The 18,385-nt window shown below is 53.4% G+C and overlaps 6 protein-coding genes across 6 annotated transcripts; 2 read left to right on the top strand and 4 right to left on the bottom strand.

Annotated features, from left to right (window-relative positions):
* Window positions 1-3,244: 3,244 nt before the first annotated feature.
* On the top strand, window positions 3,245-4,732 carry PV07_03214 (uncharacterized protein; the record flags this gene model as incomplete). Its single annotated transcript, XM_016389894.1, has 2 exons — window positions 3,245-3,412; window positions 3,520-4,732. 2 exons carry the CDS (start codon window positions 3,245-3,247, stop codon window positions 4,318-4,320), a joined length of 969 nt encoding a protein of 322 aa, XP_016251796.1. The 3' UTR covers window positions 4,321-4,732.
* A 144-nt stretch (window positions 4,733-4,876) lies between these two features.
* On the bottom strand, window positions 4,877-6,594 carry PV07_03213 (uncharacterized protein; the record flags this gene model as incomplete). The annotated part of the gene is made up of 4 exons (XM_016389893.1): window positions 4,877-6,054; window positions 6,112-6,265; window positions 6,331-6,449; window positions 6,522-6,594. The coding sequence occupies 4 exons, from the start codon at window positions 6,592-6,594 to the stop codon at window positions 4,877-4,879; spliced, it is 1,524 nt and encodes a 507-aa protein (XP_016251795.1).
* A 551-nt stretch (window positions 6,595-7,145) lies between these two features.
* On the bottom strand, window positions 7,146-8,005 carry PV07_03212 (uncharacterized protein; the record flags this gene model as incomplete). The annotated part of the gene is made up of 5 exons (XM_016389892.1): window positions 7,146-7,233; window positions 7,282-7,708; window positions 7,755-7,771; window positions 7,823-7,862; window positions 7,921-8,005. The coding sequence occupies 5 exons, from the start codon at window positions 8,003-8,005 to the stop codon at window positions 7,146-7,148; spliced, it is 657 nt and encodes a 218-aa protein (XP_016251794.1).
* Window positions 8,006-8,428: 423 nt separating this feature from the next.
* PV07_03211 (uncharacterized protein) lies at window positions 8,429-12,509 on the bottom strand. Its single transcript, XM_016389891.1, has 2 exons — window positions 12,098-12,509; window positions 8,429-12,032 (listed from the first exon to the last, which is right to left on the bottom strand). Exons 1-2 carry the CDS (start codon window positions 12,380-12,382, stop codon window positions 8,556-8,558), a joined length of 3,762 nt encoding a protein of 1,253 aa, XP_016251793.1. The 5' UTR covers window positions 12,383-12,509; the 3' UTR covers window positions 8,429-8,555.
* Window positions 12,510-14,582: 2,073 nt separating this feature from the next.
* Window positions 14,583-16,947, top strand: PV07_03210 (uncharacterized protein). Its single transcript, XM_016389890.1, has one exon. The coding sequence runs from the start codon at window positions 14,813-14,815 to the stop codon at window positions 16,637-16,639; it is 1,827 nt and encodes a 608-aa protein (XP_016251792.1). The 5' UTR covers window positions 14,583-14,812; the 3' UTR covers window positions 16,640-16,947.
* PV07_03209 (uncharacterized protein) lies at window positions 15,764-18,373 on the bottom strand. Its single transcript, XM_016389889.1, has one exon. It carries the CDS (start codon window positions 18,239-18,241, stop codon window positions 16,988-16,990), a length of 1,254 nt encoding a protein of 417 aa, XP_016251791.1. The 5' UTR covers window positions 18,242-18,373; the 3' UTR covers window positions 15,764-16,987.
* Between the last annotated feature and the right edge of the window lie 12 nt (window positions 18,374-18,385).

Here is an 18,385-nt window from a genome sequence, read left to right as displayed (position 1 = left end):
ATATGCGACCCAGTCGCTGGCCAGCCTCTTTGCCACGAGCTATGTCAGGCGACTATTTTCTGGTCCCTGGAAACAATATTTCGACCCCAAGGGTATCGGTGTCCTTCAGGATGTCAAATCATTTGCTTGGACCTGGGAATGGTCATCAGCCGAGGAAGGCGCACTCTCCTCCTATGTCTCGATGTACGCCACATCCATGACTCGATTCCTGCCACAGCACACACATAAAGAATACTCTATGATGGCCCTAAGCCTCCGAACTCGAAGTCTTGAGGTGTTGCGGAAGAGGATAAGCGATCTGGATGGGACGCGCGGCCCAGACATGGCGCTTATTATGAACGTGATGCGCCTGTTCCGCATGGACTCGTTCGCCGGAGACGTCAAAGCAGCGAGCCTGCATGCGAACATGATCCGTGGCTTTGCAGAGTCTGTCCCGGAGCTGGAGCGAAAAGGCCATTTCGTCCGCATGACGGTGTACAATGACATCGTCTCCGCGACCAACCAACTTCGACGGCCATTGTTAGACTATGAGAATTGGATCAAGGCATTTATGAACGAGTGCCGAGAACCAATTGCTCAATATCTTCCACCCGAGCCCCGGAACGACAAAGACATCCACTATACTGTGTCGTTGTATAAACTACGCACCGTCATGAAGCGGCTTCAATGGTATCTGTCGTTTGGGAAAGAGACAAGCTTCATGCCGCGTACATTGGCGGAAGCAGAGATGATTCATCGCTGGATAATACTGGCTGCTCAACAGAACATGGCGACCATCTTACACCTCTATGTGGAGTTGACCGAGGATGATGATGATCCTCACCTGGAACTTCATCTCACAAACATAGCCTTGACTCTGACGTTGATCATGTCCCTCCAAAAGAGCATTTGGGAAGCGGTACTCAACGGCGCCGACATCTGCGACTCTTCCCGGGTTATCATGCCACGGTTGGAGCGAGTGATGAGGTCGATCCTCGAGACTTCGACCTTAGAAGAGCTCCATTACTACCGGGAAGCACATTTCTGGGTCTTCTTTGTGGGAGCCCAGTTGGAGCAGCAGAAGAAGCTCAAGGCGAGCCGCCCGGGTCCCCGTCAGCAAAATCAGCCCGCATCCCATCCGTCATGGTACAGTAATATGCTCGTACAGCAGGCGCGGTTTCTGAACTTGTGGAAATGGCCCGATGCGCAGGACTTGGTGCGACGCTTCGTCTTCAACGAGTTTTGGGAGCCACACCCGAGTGTTTGGTATGAACACATCGTGCAAAGGCAGCAAAGCTTTGGCGACGCGGCGGACAGAGCTGTGACTGTGCCCAGCGACGGGCAATCTGCCTTGGTGCTCACAAGGCCTTCGGACAACGTTTCCTGGCCCGCGAATAGCACCATGTCTCATAGAGCCTGATACCAGCTGCAAGATGCGCGGCACATTTGGACGGAATTGAAACAAGCAGTATCGGATGGCTACCTGTTTCACCAACGCAATGGCTCCGAGGTCTTCACATACCGATACCTCAAGATCTCAAGGGATCAAAGTGTAAATGGAAGTCAGATAGAACGGGGTACCCTCCCTTGAAGTTTCAGCCTTGCCAAAATTTTACAATGTAGCGCTTGGCGGGCTGGCCTTCATCCCACGATGATGAGGATCAAAACAAAACCAAACCATCCCCGTGCCAAAAGGGCCCAGAGGAGCAAAAAAAAGGATGTGATCAGAATATATTAGCCCCTGCCCCGTTGACTCTGTAAACCCACTCAAGCCCTCAGCTACAAGACCCGCTCGATATATATATATAGATCTACACAGTATAAGTATATATTGCAATCCCCCAGAACCCACATATGCGCGCACCCTCTGCTACGAAACCCACTCAGATGACAGATCGCTGGGAACCCACCCCTTTCCTGTCAGCCCTCGAAGAGTCAACGGTGCGTGGATCAGATTCAACGATTCCTATCGCTTCAACAAATCTGACCCGGAGCCCCCACCCGCCACACCCACAATTAAGCACAATCGGGAGACAGAGGAATCGTTCGAAGTTGAAGCTCGTCCCGCCCCTGCGAACAGGTTTGGTCCGAATGTTGGAGGGAATTGTGGGACAGTGATTGATATGTGTCGAATATTTGCAGGATTTTTTGGTGGGGACGTTCTGATTGGGTTTCGTGGTGAGAGGTGCGGCAGAATCGTGGAATGCTGTTGTTGTGAAGCCTGGGGATTCCTTGGAGTAGCCTTTTGACTGGCCCAACCGGGAATTCGGAAGGATACGTGATTTCTGTGATGCTGCGCGAGCCAGTGTTCGGACTTCAATGAAGAGCGTGTCCCGGTGTCCCAACACCTTCTCCAGCAACCAGTCCGAACGCATGGAAATGGGTGGTCAGGATGGCGGAAGCCATAATTCGACATGCAGGTGGAAAAGCGTTATTGGGTTCGAGGCTGTATTTGAGTCTGTACCTGGCCTGACTCGCTCACTAGACCTAGAATATGGCAAACGAGATATCATCCTTCGACATCACCAGCAACGAGATTGTGGATCAAAGCAATATGCCTACCAATGACATGAGAATGGACTCATCGCCTCCTCGAAAAGTCGACAGATTACGCTGGGCAGCATTCCCACCCACCCATGGTAGATTTCGAGGAGATCTAGCGCTTCATGGACCTCCAAATTGATGGTTAAAGGCCCTTTACCATCTTGCCGCAGACTTAAGAAGACGACACAGTGCCCTTGCTTTGAGGTTGCTTCTTGTGAGACGATCGATTAAGCAGCGTCTTCTTTCTGCTGCGGATTACGGCGTCCAATGCAGAAGTGCCAGCTTCATCCTGGAGATAGCACACAGTTGCCAGTCTGTGTAGACTTGGGAGTACAGAGCCCACCACACACAAAGAGGTCTGCGATCTCAAACCAAAGACAGGACGTCTCCAAGCAGTCGAAACTCTGACAATGGGGACAAGGAACTGGTGCATGCAAGGGCGAGAGTCAGTCCAGATCGGTGGTTCTCTTACGGCCGTCGTTGTAGATGACATGGTTTAGGTGGGTGACCTCCAGTTTCAATCTGTAGAATAGTGATGTGCTGTGAATGGGGAGGTCGCCAAGTCAAGTGAAGAGGTTGGTTTGTCCAGACTTTGGCGGTTGTGGTTGATGCCAAGACCAACGAAACTGCGCGGCATCTGTATTTTGATCCGCCGCAGACATTTTCATTCTCGCTTCCGCATGCTCCACCGTTTATACACGTGATCACGCTAGACATTGAAATGGCGTTCCTTGTCGCTCTCGCTCTCCTGGCAAAATGCTGCCTCTTCACAGCCGACTTCCTCCTCTCCAACATCATCGCTTACTACATTCTCCAGAAGGGCATCGACATGATGGAGGAGTTCCAGTCCGAGACCGACAGCGACTACACCAGTTACTGGCGTGACTGGGTGAGTTCCATCCCCAAAGCCTCACATTCATCTCACATAACAATTCACCTCCTTGGTCCCTGAATGATAGAATGAACGGAACACCCTCTGCTGACTCTCACTTCCAGTTCATCTCCTCGCGTGGCAACGAGTACTTTTGTGAGATCGACGAAGAATACATCACCGACCGCTTCAACTTGACTGGCCTTAACACGGAAGTCCACTACTACCAACACGCTCTCGACCTCATCACTGACGTATTCGACCTCGACTGTGAAGATGACATGCGCGAGACGATCGAAAAGTCTGCACGTCATCTGTACGGGCTCGTCCATGCGCGCTACATTGTCACCACCCGCGGCTTGGCCAAGATGGTTGAGAAGTTTAAGAAATCTGATTTCGGCCGTTGCCCACGGGTCATGTGTGAGAGTCACCCGCTTCTGCCCTTCGGACCGAGCGACAACCCGGGCCTCAAGACCGTGAAGCTCTACTGCGCCAAGTGCGAGGACATCTACAATCCCAAATCATCTCGTCACGCCGCCATCGACGGTGCCTACTTCGGCAGTTCCTTCCACAACATCTTGTTCCAGGTCTACCCCGCTCTTGTCCCGGTCAAGTCCAGGAGACGCTACGAGCCCAAGGTCTTCGGATTCAAGGTGCATCACGCGGCTGTCTTGGCCAGGTGGCAGGATGCTGTGAGGAGACAGCAGCGCCGACGATTGGAGGAAGCTGGCGTGGTCGCCGAAGGGCAGCAATTGTTCATCGAGGGTGCCGAGAGCAGCGACGGGGCCGGTGACGATCGCGCCGAAGAACTGGACGACGACGAACTCGGCGACAATGGTGATCGCAGAATGGCTGCTGCCGGTGGCGAGACCGAGGGTGTGGCCTTGTACGGAGCTAACCCAGTTGGTGGGCAGGCAGCGCACTGAACAATGGAATCACGACATGCATTGAGAAACGGCGTTACGAGATCATGGCAGATTTGATGTAACGAATCGGTTGAGGAAAAGCGTGAAGGCGGGTCATTGCTTGCACAAAGAGTGCTTGAGCACACCGCCGGCGTCGGCATCGGCGTCCAGGCGTTCTATCGTCCTCTGGGACCACTGAACACATGGGGAATTCAATGGCTGAAATATGAAGAGCTGTGAGGGCTTGATCGAGGGTAAGGTGTGTTGTGCAAAGGACAGGGCACAGGTCATACCGCCAGTATGTAACGGAGACATCGTTCTAGAAATACTGAACTTCAACCAGCTTGAATGAGCAGATCCGGGTTCAAGAATCAACTCTCATTATTGTAGCTGGCTGGAAGGCGACCGTTTGCCTGCCCGTGCTGCATTTTGCTCCGCTAGCATTGCTGTATCAAAAAATGCCGCCCTTCCCAAGCCTCGGCCGTGTCGAGGTTCCCAGCATCCACCACGACGGCGTCGCAAGCGGCGGCGGCGGCGGCGGCTGCGGACCAGTCGACTGGCTCGTAGTCTGAGACCTCTAATCTCGTCGCCTCCTCTTGCCCTTGCGTCCCGTGTCCTCCTGCGCCTCATCGACTTCTTCGTCCTTGCCTTTCCGGAGCTCCTCTGGCTGCAGTCCCCATGCCTCGGCATCGATCCAGTCCTCTCCGTCGGACCACTCGCCCACGTGGCCCTCGGTCCTGCACCAGTTCCAGACTTTGTCGCGCATCCGTTTCGCTTTGATGAGTTTCCCCAACACGGCCTCATAGCCGCGCACGCTCTCCTCTTGCTTTTGGATATACATCATTAGAAGACGGCGGGTCTCCATTAGTTCGTCGACCGGAAGGCCTAGGCGCGCCAGGCTTCGTGGTGGCCGGTGGTTAGCTGCGAGGACGGGAGGAAGGAGGAATAACGGGTCGGGTTGAAGGAGGTATGAGTCAATGGTGGAAACCGTCGACTCCGGTGAGAGAGGAGGGGTCGGTGCGGTCGAGCTGTTGTGCTCGGCGGCCAGGGCTCGAGTAATTCTTCGCGTGGGTTTCGGGTGACTCTCATCTTCGGACACTGCTTCATCTTCCTGCGCCTGTTGTTGCTCCTGGCCATCCACTGCCTCATTTGTGGACGCATCTGGTGCATCCTCCGCGTCAATCTCTGTGATCCCAGTGGTGTCGTCTTTTAAAGCTGGTTCATCTTCTCTTTTATGTATTCCATTCGTCTTTGGACGCTCGGTTTCACCACCAGCTCCTTCTTTGGCGCGTTGCTGGACTGCCATCTCAGGATGCTGCCGGGACTTGCTGGCGGCCTTTCCAGCTTGATTCCTGTCATTCGTGTTCAGACTGGTCTCTGACGCACTGGCTCCAGGATTGGACGCATTCTCGTCCTTTCCACCATTCGTGTAGTTGTGCCCATTGACCCCGTTCTGAGAGGCCTCGTTCTCGAAGCCGCGCTTCCTCTTCTTTCCCGCTTGCTGTGTGGACAATTTGGGTTTGGGTTCAAAGAGATCCCAATCATCTGCACCTTCAGTACTCTCGAGGGGCATCCACGGCTCATCTCCCATGAATTGTCTGTTCAGATTTTTGGCACGCCAGAGGTTGGCTCTCTCTTGACGCAGTTTCCCTTCGGTGGATTTGATCATATCAGGAAGGGCACGGTCGGTAAAGGGTAAAGATAGCGTAGGGTGATTCGAAAGCTCAGAGGGATGTTTCAAGGGGCATAACAGCTCTGGCACCTCATATTAGCGATCGCATCGACATTGAGAATGCAGCTAGAGGGCATTACCTTCAAGTCGGATGCCGGCGTATGCGTTCTCGTCTTCCGCATCTGCATCTGCCTCGGCGTCACTTTCGCTATCTTCCAGTTCGTCGCCAAACTCGTTGTATCTTCTCGGGTTGCGTTGAAGGATGTATCGCGTGTAGCCAGCATGTTCTATTTTCTGCGCGCACAGTGAGCTTCTCGAGCCTCCAAACACCCCACCAGAATGCTCGGATCTAGACGTACTTGTTTATGGCCTTCTATCCCGTGCGGATAGGGCAGAGCACCAGCGTGAATATAGTTTGCTCCACGGGCTAGTTTATGGCCTCTATTTGTGGCAGCGGGGGTAAACTGATCCGTCGGACCTGGATGTGGAGGGTAGGATTAGCTCAATATTTCGCAATGAGCATGTCTCGAGGAGTGAGGAGGTTGTTTACCATCTCTTTCGCGCCGTAGAGTTCTTTTCAGCGCGGCGATTGTCTCTGCAATTTCCACATGTTGGGGAGGCATATCGACGGTCGACAATGGGAAGGGGGGAGTGGCCGGTCAGAGCGAAGTTGACAAGACCAGCCCGCGCAGTCGGGTGCGATATAGCGGAGATGAAAAGGGTGGAAGCGAACAACTGAAAGCAAAGCGACGCTCAATTACCACTCAGCATAATGAGCGTACTATTATGGTCCTAACATTGGAAGAATGAGTCGAACGGACGACGAAGGAGGCTCGCAGGTCACTTTCAAACTTCACCATCCCTCACTCCTCATCCGGTTGCCCACAAGCACCTGCAGCCAATCATAATATGCGCCCTGAACTGGAGCCGCGGCAAACCTGCCAGAAATAAAAGGTCTCCAGGGTTCACGGGATTTCCCAGCTTATGACGCAATGGTGCGAGCAGAGCAACCGAGTTTCTTGTGTATAGAAGTCCTAGAGTACGGAGTACTTGAAGGGGCCTGAGGCATCAGCGCTCACCGATAGGCGTCCATGACGGGTCGGATGGGTCCCTTGCATATACGTTAGAGCCATCCAGATCTTTTGTGTATCTATTGTTTCTCTATCCGTGCACCTCATGCCTTCTTTCGTTCTTTCTGCTTGGTCATTGACCGGGTTACAGGCCTCGCTTCCTTCTTCGCATAGATTGCCGCCGTGAAGGGACTGGGACATGTTAGTGGTTGGACCCGCAAAGCATTCAAGGTATCTCACTCTTCGAATCGCAGTGCACCGAGATACATCACAAACACCTCCAAAGTCAGTAGCACGCCGGCCGTGCGACCATAATACAAAGCGGTGCCCAAGAATGAGAGTGTGCTTCCCCAGTACATTGGTGCGTCGGTGACATTGAACGGAAATCCTTCAACTTTGTGATCCATTAAGATGCCAAAGTAATCACCCAGGTACGTCCCGGTGACGCCCAGTGCCCACATACTGGACAGCACGAGCACATTGCCGGTAAGAAAGAGGACCACCCCGACTTCCGGCTGATGTAATGGTGGATAGATTGGCTGCTGCTCCAGCGCGGTCTTGTAGAGGGAGTCTCGAATGACGCCGATGGCGAAGATAGTCACTGCTAGAGCGTAGCAGCCATAATGAGGTGAGCCAAAGGTCTTGGTCAAGAAGTGAGTTTTGTGCTCTACTCCAGTCAGTTGGGGGCTGCTGTCACGGAAGATCTTGCTTGCCTTGTCGGGCGACGATGCTTTTGCGGTTAGTTCCTGAGTATATCAATGTCTGGGTGCTCGATACTTACTTCCAGAAAATTGGATTGAACGCAATGGCGCCCGCTGCAACTGTAGGACTCTGTTAGTCCGTGTCGCATAGGCAACAGCCATTGACTTCAAGCCTTACCATAGAGAGACGGCTGGGATGAGTCCATAAACCCAGTCTTCTCTTGCCCCGTCAGGCCAGCAAAGATGTTCTGAATTTTGTCCATTCTTGAGTCGGTCCGACCGAGCTTTTCTCGAAAGTGCTTTATCGAGGACAGGCTAGCAAGTGAAAAAGCCCAAGCAAAAAAGGAAGAAGCGCGCGAATCTGAATCGAGACGAACGATATGGCTTGGCACAGATATTATTATGACGTGATACTATGGACAAATCCGTTGCTGAAATTGCCTTGCCTAGCCATTCAATCTTCCAACCCGTTCACTCTGTTCTTCCGGCAACGCAATTGACAGCAGCGGAATTGACTGTCGCGTCTGGTCTGATTTGACTCTCTTTTCACCACTTTTGTGGCTCATCTCCGGATGTTATCTCTCCAAGGGGCTCTACACCGCGCTGGAAACCCATTTTTTTTTAAGCTGCTCAAAGGCTTCACAACAAAGATACAGGATACTAGATGGTATGCTGGTTCTGAAAACGGACCTTTCAACCTCAGCACAATTCGCTGTGATATACTCTGGAGTCGATCGACGAAGGAGAGCTGTCTAGAGCTCTATTCTAGGTACCTGGGATATGGTCACATTGGCTGCTAAACTAATAGGTTGATTAGACCTTGACGAGCACGTTTCCCTTCTTGTCCACCTTGACTCCATGGCCTCCCGGCAGAACCCTCAACGTCTGTCCAAAATATGCATCAACCACGTTCATATGCACGGCGATCCATTCATCCTTCTTATTTGGCAGGATCCGATAATTCAACGTCTGCCTGCTGATGGGGACCAAGCTGATCGCGCACGCTTTCGGCCCACTGAACGCAAAATCCTCGCTCGCCTCCATGGACACGTTAAATGTAAGATAATGCATGCTCGGATTCTCGATCGTGAAAGAGAGCCTGTGCGCCTCAATGTTCAATGGTCCGAGACTAGTCGAGGAAACAGTGAGCATCACTCTTGGCTCAGCCATCGGCGCCACTAGTCGAGGCACTTCAAGAAGGGTTGTGTTGACTTCGTGTGAATCCTGTCGGCGCCAGCCGATTTCTAGTGCAAGTTCGACCGCCACCGTATGCCGGTCGCCAAGTATCAGTTTCTGCAGTGTGAGATCAAAATCGAACCTCTCCGTGTGGTCTGGTGCTATCACTGTCGAAATAGTTGCATCGGGATCTTTGACTGCAGCGTCTGTCTCTGCCGCTTTCCTCACAATGCCAGTAGTCGCTGAACAGACGGCACCCCCTACAATTTTCGTCGCTGTGAGCAATATGGCTTCAATTACTAGCGGGTCCGTGGCGAAGGAGTAGAGACTTGCTGCAACAGAGTATAGATGCCTCAGACCCATAGGGGCCAAAGAATCGGAGCGTTGTGGAGGCGCTTCGAAGAAATTCGGCCAAGGTTCTTTGTCCAGCTGGGGGCTGAAGTCGTAGTTTGCTTCAAAAGGGCGGATGACTCCGACATCGACAGTCAGGGTCTTGGTGAGAATCGTTTCCGGTTCTGAGTCGAGCCGGTAAGTCGCGAGAAGTTCTACTTCGTGATCGAGGGCGGCGGCTGTATTCGTTATGCGAAGTGACACGACAGCCTTTCCTGACGATGAAATTGAGCCAAGTTCACGCTTTTCCAGTGTTAGAACTCCAGCTCCAGATGCAGCCGCTCGAGCGATTTCCAGTCCCTCCCCAACCCACATCATCTGCGCCGCGCCCTCAACTGGGCTGATCATACGAGCATCGAGCGACACAGTTGCATCTTCCGCTTCTTCGTTCAAGATCTCAAAGTCTATTGTCATTGATTCGTTTGTGTAGTATGATCGTCGTAATCCGGGGGCCTCAATTTTTAGTTTCGGTGGTTTAGGCTGCACGTGGATCTTGTTGAATGCATTGGACTCTTGTCCAAGTGATCGAAGCGTGGGTTTGCCCGCTTTCGATTCCCACCAGTGACCTATCGAATGGGAAAAGTCGGTCGAGGTTGCAGCAAAGGTTAGATTCTCATCGTTGATAATCAGTGTAATGGAAGCAACGGAAATTTCCCCGGCTTCCCTAGGTATGACATATAGCCGGAATATCTTGGTGCTGCTTGGTGGAATCGTCAGATCAGCACTGCTCGTCTGTGATGCAACAACGCCAGCAGAAGATCTTTTTGTAGATGATAAGGACATGTTCGAAGACTCATCCAAACGAATGTCAATGAATTCGGCAGCCGAGGAATTAGCCTTGCTATCCTCGCCTTCCTTTGCAACCAGATAAACGGGTTTCAGGCTGCCTTCGAAGACAACCTTGATCTCCGATAGGCGGATGGCTGGTAGACCAACCTGCGCTCGAGACAGTATGCAGAGTTGACACTCCACAGGCTCTCCGACAAAAACGTCGTGCGTTGAGAAAGTAAATGTTGCAATCAACGGAGAAAGAGCCTCATCAATGCCCACCGCGACAGACAGCAGCATTTCCGTGGCGCTGGACGATGCGATCCCTCGGCGGAGATCATAGTTAGTGTTCGGCTTCCGGTCGAATACTTCGTTCGAGAGCTCCCAGATCAACTGGATTAGCAACTCGCCGTTATCGACATGAGCAAGGCAATCAAGGAGTGCCCAACCAAGACCCTGAAGCAACTTCCACCATCCAGCGTGTCTCCAGTGTTGGCTATACCACAGCTGTCGTAATGTGGTGACTGCTTCTGCCCACAACTCTGCCTGGATTTGCTGGAAAGCCTTCTGGAGCTCGAGAGCCTCAATTTTGTGCAGTTGGCCTCGTTTTGCGAAAGAACCGATGGCCGCATCCAACGTTGAGACGATCTCTCCCACATAATCATACCCTCGGCTTCCGTCTGTAGGAACTTCACGGTACGGCTCCAGCGCAAGATACGTATCGTAAAGATGAGCCTTGCTAGCAACCATGGAAGCCGGTGAACGACCTGGTGACAGCCTATCTTCCTCTGGGATTTGCAGGGCCCAATCTCGGCGCGCATGAATGCATTTCTTTGCAATGTCCAACCAATATCCCTCATGGTGAAGCTGTTCCCAGGGGACAAAACGCTCGCCGACAGAAAGTGACTTGTCCACATCAACGAAGATAGGAAGCAGGCCAGGGGTGCTGGGGAGCTTTATATTCAACGCGGGATATTCCGACCGAGATATCAGATCAGCCATGATTTTTGCCCAAGCAGTCTGCCACGCTTCCCAACCGTAGTTATCTGTTCCCTTACCTCTTCGGTCCACCAGATCTCTGGTTCGGTCTCGGTGGGCCACCCATGATCTCACCGCTGTCGTAACTTGATCAGTCCACAAGAGACACCTGATTGTGCGAAAAGCAATGACATCTGCCAACAGTCTTGCTTCGTTGAAACGCGGGCTCCAAACAGCAATAGCATCTATGATTTCAGCAGCAAACAGATTATCGTAAGCAGTTTCATAGTTCCGACACGCTGCATCCATCTCTTGCCGGAACTCAGCGAAGGCGCCGAGCTTGAATTCATATCGAACATTCCAACCTTGTAACGACAGTATGTGCGAGCTTCCCGGCTGTACAGTAGGTTGGGGGGCTGCGCTTCGATTACGCTTGCGCCGTGCATGTTTCGAAAGATCTCGGTAATATTCTACACAAGCAGGATGAAGAGATGAAAGAACAGAGTTGACAGATGCATTAATCTCTGTGGGCGAAGAGTTATGGGCGAGGAAATAGATGCTTTTGCCGTCTAAGCCGGTTGCACGTCGAATGGTGCTGAAGCGCTCTTCGAGATCCGAAGGGCTAATTAGGCCATCTCCAAGTAATATCACCACAAGTCTGGTCTTGTAATTTGCCGACGTAAGGACACTGCGCACGTTGTTGATCTCGGATTTCAATTTATTGTCCTGAAGTGAGCTTGTGTTGGGATCGGAGCCGAGAGTAAAGACCATCAAGAAGGCGCAAGGCAGTCGTGACTGGTGCTTTGTGATCCACAGGGGAGAAATGATGCCGTCAGGATACAACGGAGAGCTGGGAGTCAAGGGCGACAGCGGAGAATGTAGCACAAGTGCTGGCGGGGGACTTCCATTTGCACCGACAGCCGATAAACGGGGAGAATGGGGAGGGGGTGGTGCTTTGCGAGGAGGAAGAGTGTAAACCTGCACTATGTGTCAGCGTCGCGAATTTTGAGGAAAGGTTTATGGTAAGGGGAGCGCTGACCTACCCGTCCGACCTTGACTATCTTGAAAACCTTGCCATTCCTCGCAGTGAAATATTGAGAGTGCCATGGAGTATCAGAGGCATCTTGTTCGCAGAAAGATTGGAGCAACTGCTCCGCGAGAGGCCCGCTGACGATGGGCGCATCGACCTTGATTCTAAATCCGCCTTCGTGCAAGAAGTCGTGGGTCTTTACTGAGGGGTCTGGCTCGCTCGGGCTTCTCGTCTCCAGGCCTGACAGAAGCAGTAAAGGCAGGTTATGAAGGACGTAGTCTTGCGGGAAACGGTCCATGATGATCGGACATCTTGCGTTCTGACAGTAGTCAGATGCCGATTACAGAGGAGCGTGTCTGTGTCTCGCGGCGGTATACGATGGCAGCAACAGACCAAGAAAGAATGTCGTCAACCTGCATTCAATCTGCGATTGAGGTTAGAAGATGGTGGATAGGAAGTAAGATGGAGGCAAGACTGGCTGCGCTCGCCGCACTTTCCCAATTTGGAGCAGTTCGTAGTGTGCTCGGGAAATGCATCCTCCTTCATGCGACAAACTCATCATGTAACTACGACTCGACATCTCTCTGGCTCTCCCCAATGGTCTATCTCCCATCATTGGGACATGCAAGGATACCTGTACTTCGTTCTGAGAAATGTGACTCTGCGCCATTGCTCTGGATTGTGCCACCTCTGGCAGACTGGTCGCAACTTTCCCCTCTCTACATAGGTTGCTTCGATTACTCGACGTGCTCCAGAATACTCCGCCCACGCCCTTGAACCATGCTGCGGGTTCAACTAAGCACTTGGACAATTGGCGACTGACTTGGAGGGGCTCATACCGTCACAAATACGTGGGAATTCCCCTTGGCTATCTCCTGCGGACATGGCTCATTATGTGATCGTCCCCCTGGCTGCAATCCACGGTCGAGTCAGTGTGTGTTTGTCTTGAGACACCAGAACTCGTGGACGGATCTTGCAATCCGGTATTGCGCCTTGCTGTCGACCTCGAGTGCCTCACATTGAGGGTTTCTTCCTGTGCTGCAAGGTTGGCCCACACCTGTGCATGTGGCTCTTCTTGTGCTGATGATGCGTGAACCCAGCATTTGCATGACTGATATAAGCTCGATGTGTAAGATGCGTCTCGGGCATCGCTTTTTGCTTGCGACCCCCTGGTCTTCGACAGGCCAAGGGCAGTTACCAGATTGGGTATTTGTCTCTTCTGTTTCGGCCCGCAGAGCTCAAGCCGCCCCAGCTCCACGGATAGGTCCAGTGTTCTTCCAATAATGCAGCACGCTGACTAGACCCCACTCCTTTGTCATGGCGCCATGCGAAGCACAGATCATGGCTTGCCTCTTCCTCCTCATCTACAAGTACACCTGGTTATTGCCGCTCTTTGGCCGCGGTTAGCTTACCAAGCCATGCGAGGAACGGCTAGTTCATCTGAGCCCTTCATTGGCCAACTTGACCTTCGGGGTGAAGTCACAAAGGGGGAATCCGCGGGTTCTTCTTACGAGCGATGCACGACAACGGTATCTGCTTCTGGAAGGCGCAAAGAGCGGCAAGACGGCAACGCGCCATCTCGGCTGGAATAGCATTGTCAGTCTTCTTCCAGCGCCAGTTACGTGCACGACCTGCAGCCTAATCTCACGAGGACAACGTCTCGAACCCCATCGGATGTGGACCCCGAGAGCCGAATGCACAGGGATACAGAGGACTGCATGAAGTCGTGTCAACGTACAAGTACACTGTTACTACGCATACCGTGGTCACGGGGCGCTTCCATATGGCCGGTGGCAAGGCATTCATCCTAAGAATATCGCATCACAGACCACATCCCCTCCCAAGGGCCCAATAAGTGCTCTCTGCCAGGTGGAATTATTCAGCCGGACAATGCAGGGTGCAGCATCTCCAGCATTCCTAAAAGAGTAGGTGCTCTAGGGCCCTAAGCCTTGGACGGGGCCTTGATCCCACCTCCTAGGAAATGCGAAGTTGGCGAAGACCAATCGATCCATCTGGCTCGCTGGCTACCCACTCTCCCGTTTTCCGGCGGCGAGTCAGATCCATGGAGATCCAGAGCCTCGTCCAACTTTCCTTGATTAGGCCGGAGAGTTTCAGCTTATGGCAACCGCATCTGTCGAGTCGGGAAGTGGTGTGATCGCCGCCAACATCATACTCGCGTCTTTGTTCTCGGGGTCGTGGTCGAGGCCCGGCCTTCCTGAAGCAAGGAATCTTCGTACGTAAAGATTTGCACCCCGAGAACCGACAGCGTCAGTGCCGGCACTGCGAACGAGATATCAGGAGAGCCAAGAAGGGTGGGCCGGTTAGTCACATATTATTCAGCTGGATGATCCGAGTCCAAACTGGATCTGGGCTATCACCAAACCTGCCGGCTGATGGACGGTGACAAGCTAGGCTGTTTCCTATCAGTTGGCCCTCCTGGAGGTGAGCTGGAACTCTCCGCCTGCAGAATCTCTCCGAGTCGTCTGTTCTGAGTAAGGTTTTCGAAACAAGCCGTTTCTGGCATTGACGCTGAAGCTCTCCGGCAGGCGCAGCTATTTGTGACCGAGCTATCCGCCTGGACAAAAAGGCCCCTACTCCTCACCGAGACTCACGCTGTGGTCCAGACCGGCTCCCCCCCCCTTTAACACTCCGCCAGATTCGCTCTTCGACGAGCTCGAAAAGCTGGGTCGGATGTGTGTGCCTCGTGGCTCAGAGGTGTTACCGACAAATGCCTCCCAGGGAGGACGGGGCACCAAAGTCTTTTACCTGGATAACCGGCGATCCACGCAGCAAGAAGAACATCACACAGATTCGGCGACATGCGGGGCAGAATTCCGGGGTGAAAGCTGAGAACAGCGCTAGAGTTCGCTCAAGCTCCTCGCCGAGACCAGGACATCGAGGCTCTGCAAAGGCCTTCAGAGCTGTCCACCCTACTTCCAAGGTTGACGAGACAGCTGAGAAGTCTTTTGACCCCCAACAAGATGCGAGCAATCTCCTTCACGTGAATTACCCTCCCGGCGCTGCGGAAAATGCCGCCGCTTCCTCACCTGCCCCCCAGAATGAACCGGTCAATGTCTATCAACCAGCCCACCCCGTTCCGTCAATATTGAGGGAAGCAACTTCGACGAGCGAGGAGGCCCCTCCAATACGAAAAGTCGCTATCTGGGATCTGGTCAATCACTCGGCTGAGGAAGAGGAGAGGCATAGACAGGAACTACTGGCGTCAACTCCAGGACAAGACACTGACGACGGCCGTCCCGACTATTTTGGCAGCCACATCGACCATACAGAACTCAAGCAAGCATTGAGCGAAGTACGGGCACATTCACCTCGAAATTCTCGAAAACTATCTCCCTCCCCGGCTACCACAGCCCTGCAAGCCAACATATCCAAACGCCGGAAACCTCCTGTCCTGGCAGGTTCATCAAACGCATCATGGCGCATCGGTATGGCGCCGTCCGCCGTCATGACTCTGTCCAAGGAAGACTCACAAATTGAGCAGATCCTCTTACAAACCAGCACCTTCTACACGAGCAAATTCGAGTCTTCGTGGTGCGGACAACTCCATGAAAGCTACAATTCTTTCGACATGGTGAGCGTGGAAAACTTCAGCGGCTCCATCACCACGGCCGCCGGACTCATAGCTGTTGGAAGAATCGATTCAGCCTCATCAATATTGAGCCGTGTTCTCCCTACCCTCTCGGACCTCTTGATCTTGCAGCACCCAAAGCTTTACTATGTCCTCGCCGAACTTAGTCTTGACGCCTCCAGCACCGAACTAGGACGGCTACGCAGCCAAGTGAAGAGGTTCGCCGCCGCCGCATCTCTCACCATCCTCGGCCCTTCCCACCCGATCACAGCCCTTCTCCAGCTCACCCTCACGAACGCCGACCAGCGTCTCCGCCTCCGCGAACTGATCCAGCGAAAAATCCACGAGCTGCACGAACAACTCTTCAGCGCCACTTCCCACGAGACAACCGGGCAGTACTACTACCTCGCACGTGTGCTTGCCCAATTGGGCCACCTAGATGAAGCCGCCCGCATCCTCACGCAAATCATTCCCATATGGGAGAAGACGTACGGGAAAAACAGCCTCCTGCCTGTGACCGGCTTCCTCGAACTCACCAAAGTCCATCTCGCATCGGGAAACACGTCCAAGGACACGGAATCGCTCGTATCCGATGCGCTACGCCGCACATTAGCTATCGAAAAATCCTCAGACGACCAGTCCTCTCGGCTGGCAGAAGTAGTGCACTCAAGGATGGGCTGCCTAAGAACATTGGGGCGGTTACATGTCTTGAGGGGAAACGTGGAGACCGCCATGATGCAGTATACCGCCGCGGTGAGTGTAGGTGTCGGGGAGCTGGGAGCGAGTGTGCCCGCTGTACAACTCGCCGTGGCGGATCTGGATACCGTAACTCGCATGGCTGTGCATTCAGACGAGGAGAACCCCCAGAATGCGGACCGGGCAACGGCCCCACCAGTGAGGCTAGGGCCAGACGTAAGGGAAACGGCGAGGTTGAATCTAAGTGCTTTGAATACCAAGGGTCAATGACGAGCGTTGCAGGCCGTGGGATATGGGCGTTTAGATGGGCTAATGGGAAACTTCAGCGGTGAATTTCAGTAGAGCCTGCTGCAGGGGCGCCGCGGTTTCAGACGACGATACGAGCGGTGGTGGCTTCCAGAGTCCCGTCTTTGTTATAGTAAACCGGACCAGTACTGGCGGAGAGCCTCACGGACTTCACATCAAGTTGTTTGTGCCGTGTGAACCATAAAGGTGTCGAGAACGGCTTCCAATGCTTGATATTTTGAATTCTAGTTTGCTCTAGTTCCGGTTTTCTCCTCTTTTGCTTTGTTGCTTCTAGCGGTATATCCACTGCTTCAGATAATTGGATCTTTCCTCTTATCTTGCCTTGTCGGCGGATTTCTTCCTTCTATCTCTCTCCTTCTTCTCTAGATTCTGTATATACGCCTCGGCGGCAATTCCGCCAAAGACCAACCCGATGCCCATCCACTGGCCCTGGGTCAGCGAATGGCCGAACCACATGACGCTCAGGAGCATGGTGAACATTTTCCGCGTCACTGTCACCGTGACGAGGAGGAGGGAGGAGAATCTCTCGAGGGTGGCGTAGATGAAGAGCTGGCCGACGGCACCGCAGAGGCAGAAGAGCAGGACGTCCTTGAGCACGGGCGGGTGGCGCTGGAAGAAGGAGATGGCTTGGCCCAGCTCGTGAGTGTCGGTCCGCACGAACTGTGGGATGAGCGCCGAGGGGATGTAAGGTGTTGCAACCAGGTATGCGCCCATCAGGATCGTACCGAGCAGGTTGAGGATGACCATCATCTGCGGCCCGGAGGTCTTCCCGTAGCGGTGCGGGGACTGGAAGATGTGGTCCTGGACCGTGTTCGTCAACCCGTCAAACAACAGGTTGATCCCCAGCAGCGTCAACCCGTAGAGACTCGAATTCTGGGTCGACTGTGTTTTGCCCGGCTTCGGCGGGTGGTAAAGGGTGAAGACGGCGACGCCGCTGGTCACCGCCAGCACAATCATGTATTTTGACAGAGGGTATCGTTTGCGGAACAAGGTGACGTGCAGCGCCATGACGGGCAGTAACTTGCACGATTTTGCCAGGACAAACGTGAGGTAGTCGACGTGGGCGAGGGAGGCGTAGCCAAAGGGAGACGCGAGTGTGGTCGTCAGCGTGACCAGCATCAGCGGTAGGAGAGAGGAGGTCGAGGGTAGAATGTTGAAACGCCCGGTCGTGTAGGCGAGGTACAGGCTTCCGCTTGTGAAGGCGAACAAGGCCTGGATAGTGTTGAGAACGATGGGGAAGCGGAAGTATTCTTGTTGCGGCTGGGCGGCCGAGGGAGAGGTGAGCGGGTATGGGGTTGTCGTGATGCGTTCTTGCAAGACGCCCCATGTCAGAAACGAGGCGTAGATGCCGCCGACGCAGATGAGGAGGGTCAGAAACCCTGGGTGCGACTGCTGCGACCGCTGTGTTTGCGGTCGCTGCTCTGTGTGTGAGGTCGGCTTGATAGAAGGGGAGGGCACATGGCCATTGGTGTAGACGGCGCGATGTTCGGGCGCATCTGAAGGAGCCTGCATGACTTCTCCCGAGTTGATGCGCTGCATGGGCGTGATTTGCTTTCGACGCGCCATTGCTGGGGAAAGCAGGGGAAAGAAGGTAAAAAAAGGGAATGACTAAAGTGAGTGAGCGACCGCTGGAAAAAGGACAGGAGGATGGATTTATTGTTCAACTGCGGACATGATGAAGTGATGTTGTAACGTGGCGTGTCAGTGGCG

Source organism: Cladophialophora immunda, assembly GCF_000835495.1.
Source record: "Cladophialophora immunda strain CBS 83496 unplaced genomic scaffold supercont1.2, whole genome shotgun sequence".
In the NCBI taxonomy this organism is placed as follows: domain Eukaryota; kingdom Fungi; phylum Ascomycota; class Eurotiomycetes; order Chaetothyriales; family Herpotrichiellaceae; genus Cladophialophora; species Cladophialophora immunda.
The sequence above is the reverse complement of the archived record's forward strand: the minus strand, read 5'-3'. Positions and strand labels throughout refer to the sequence as shown.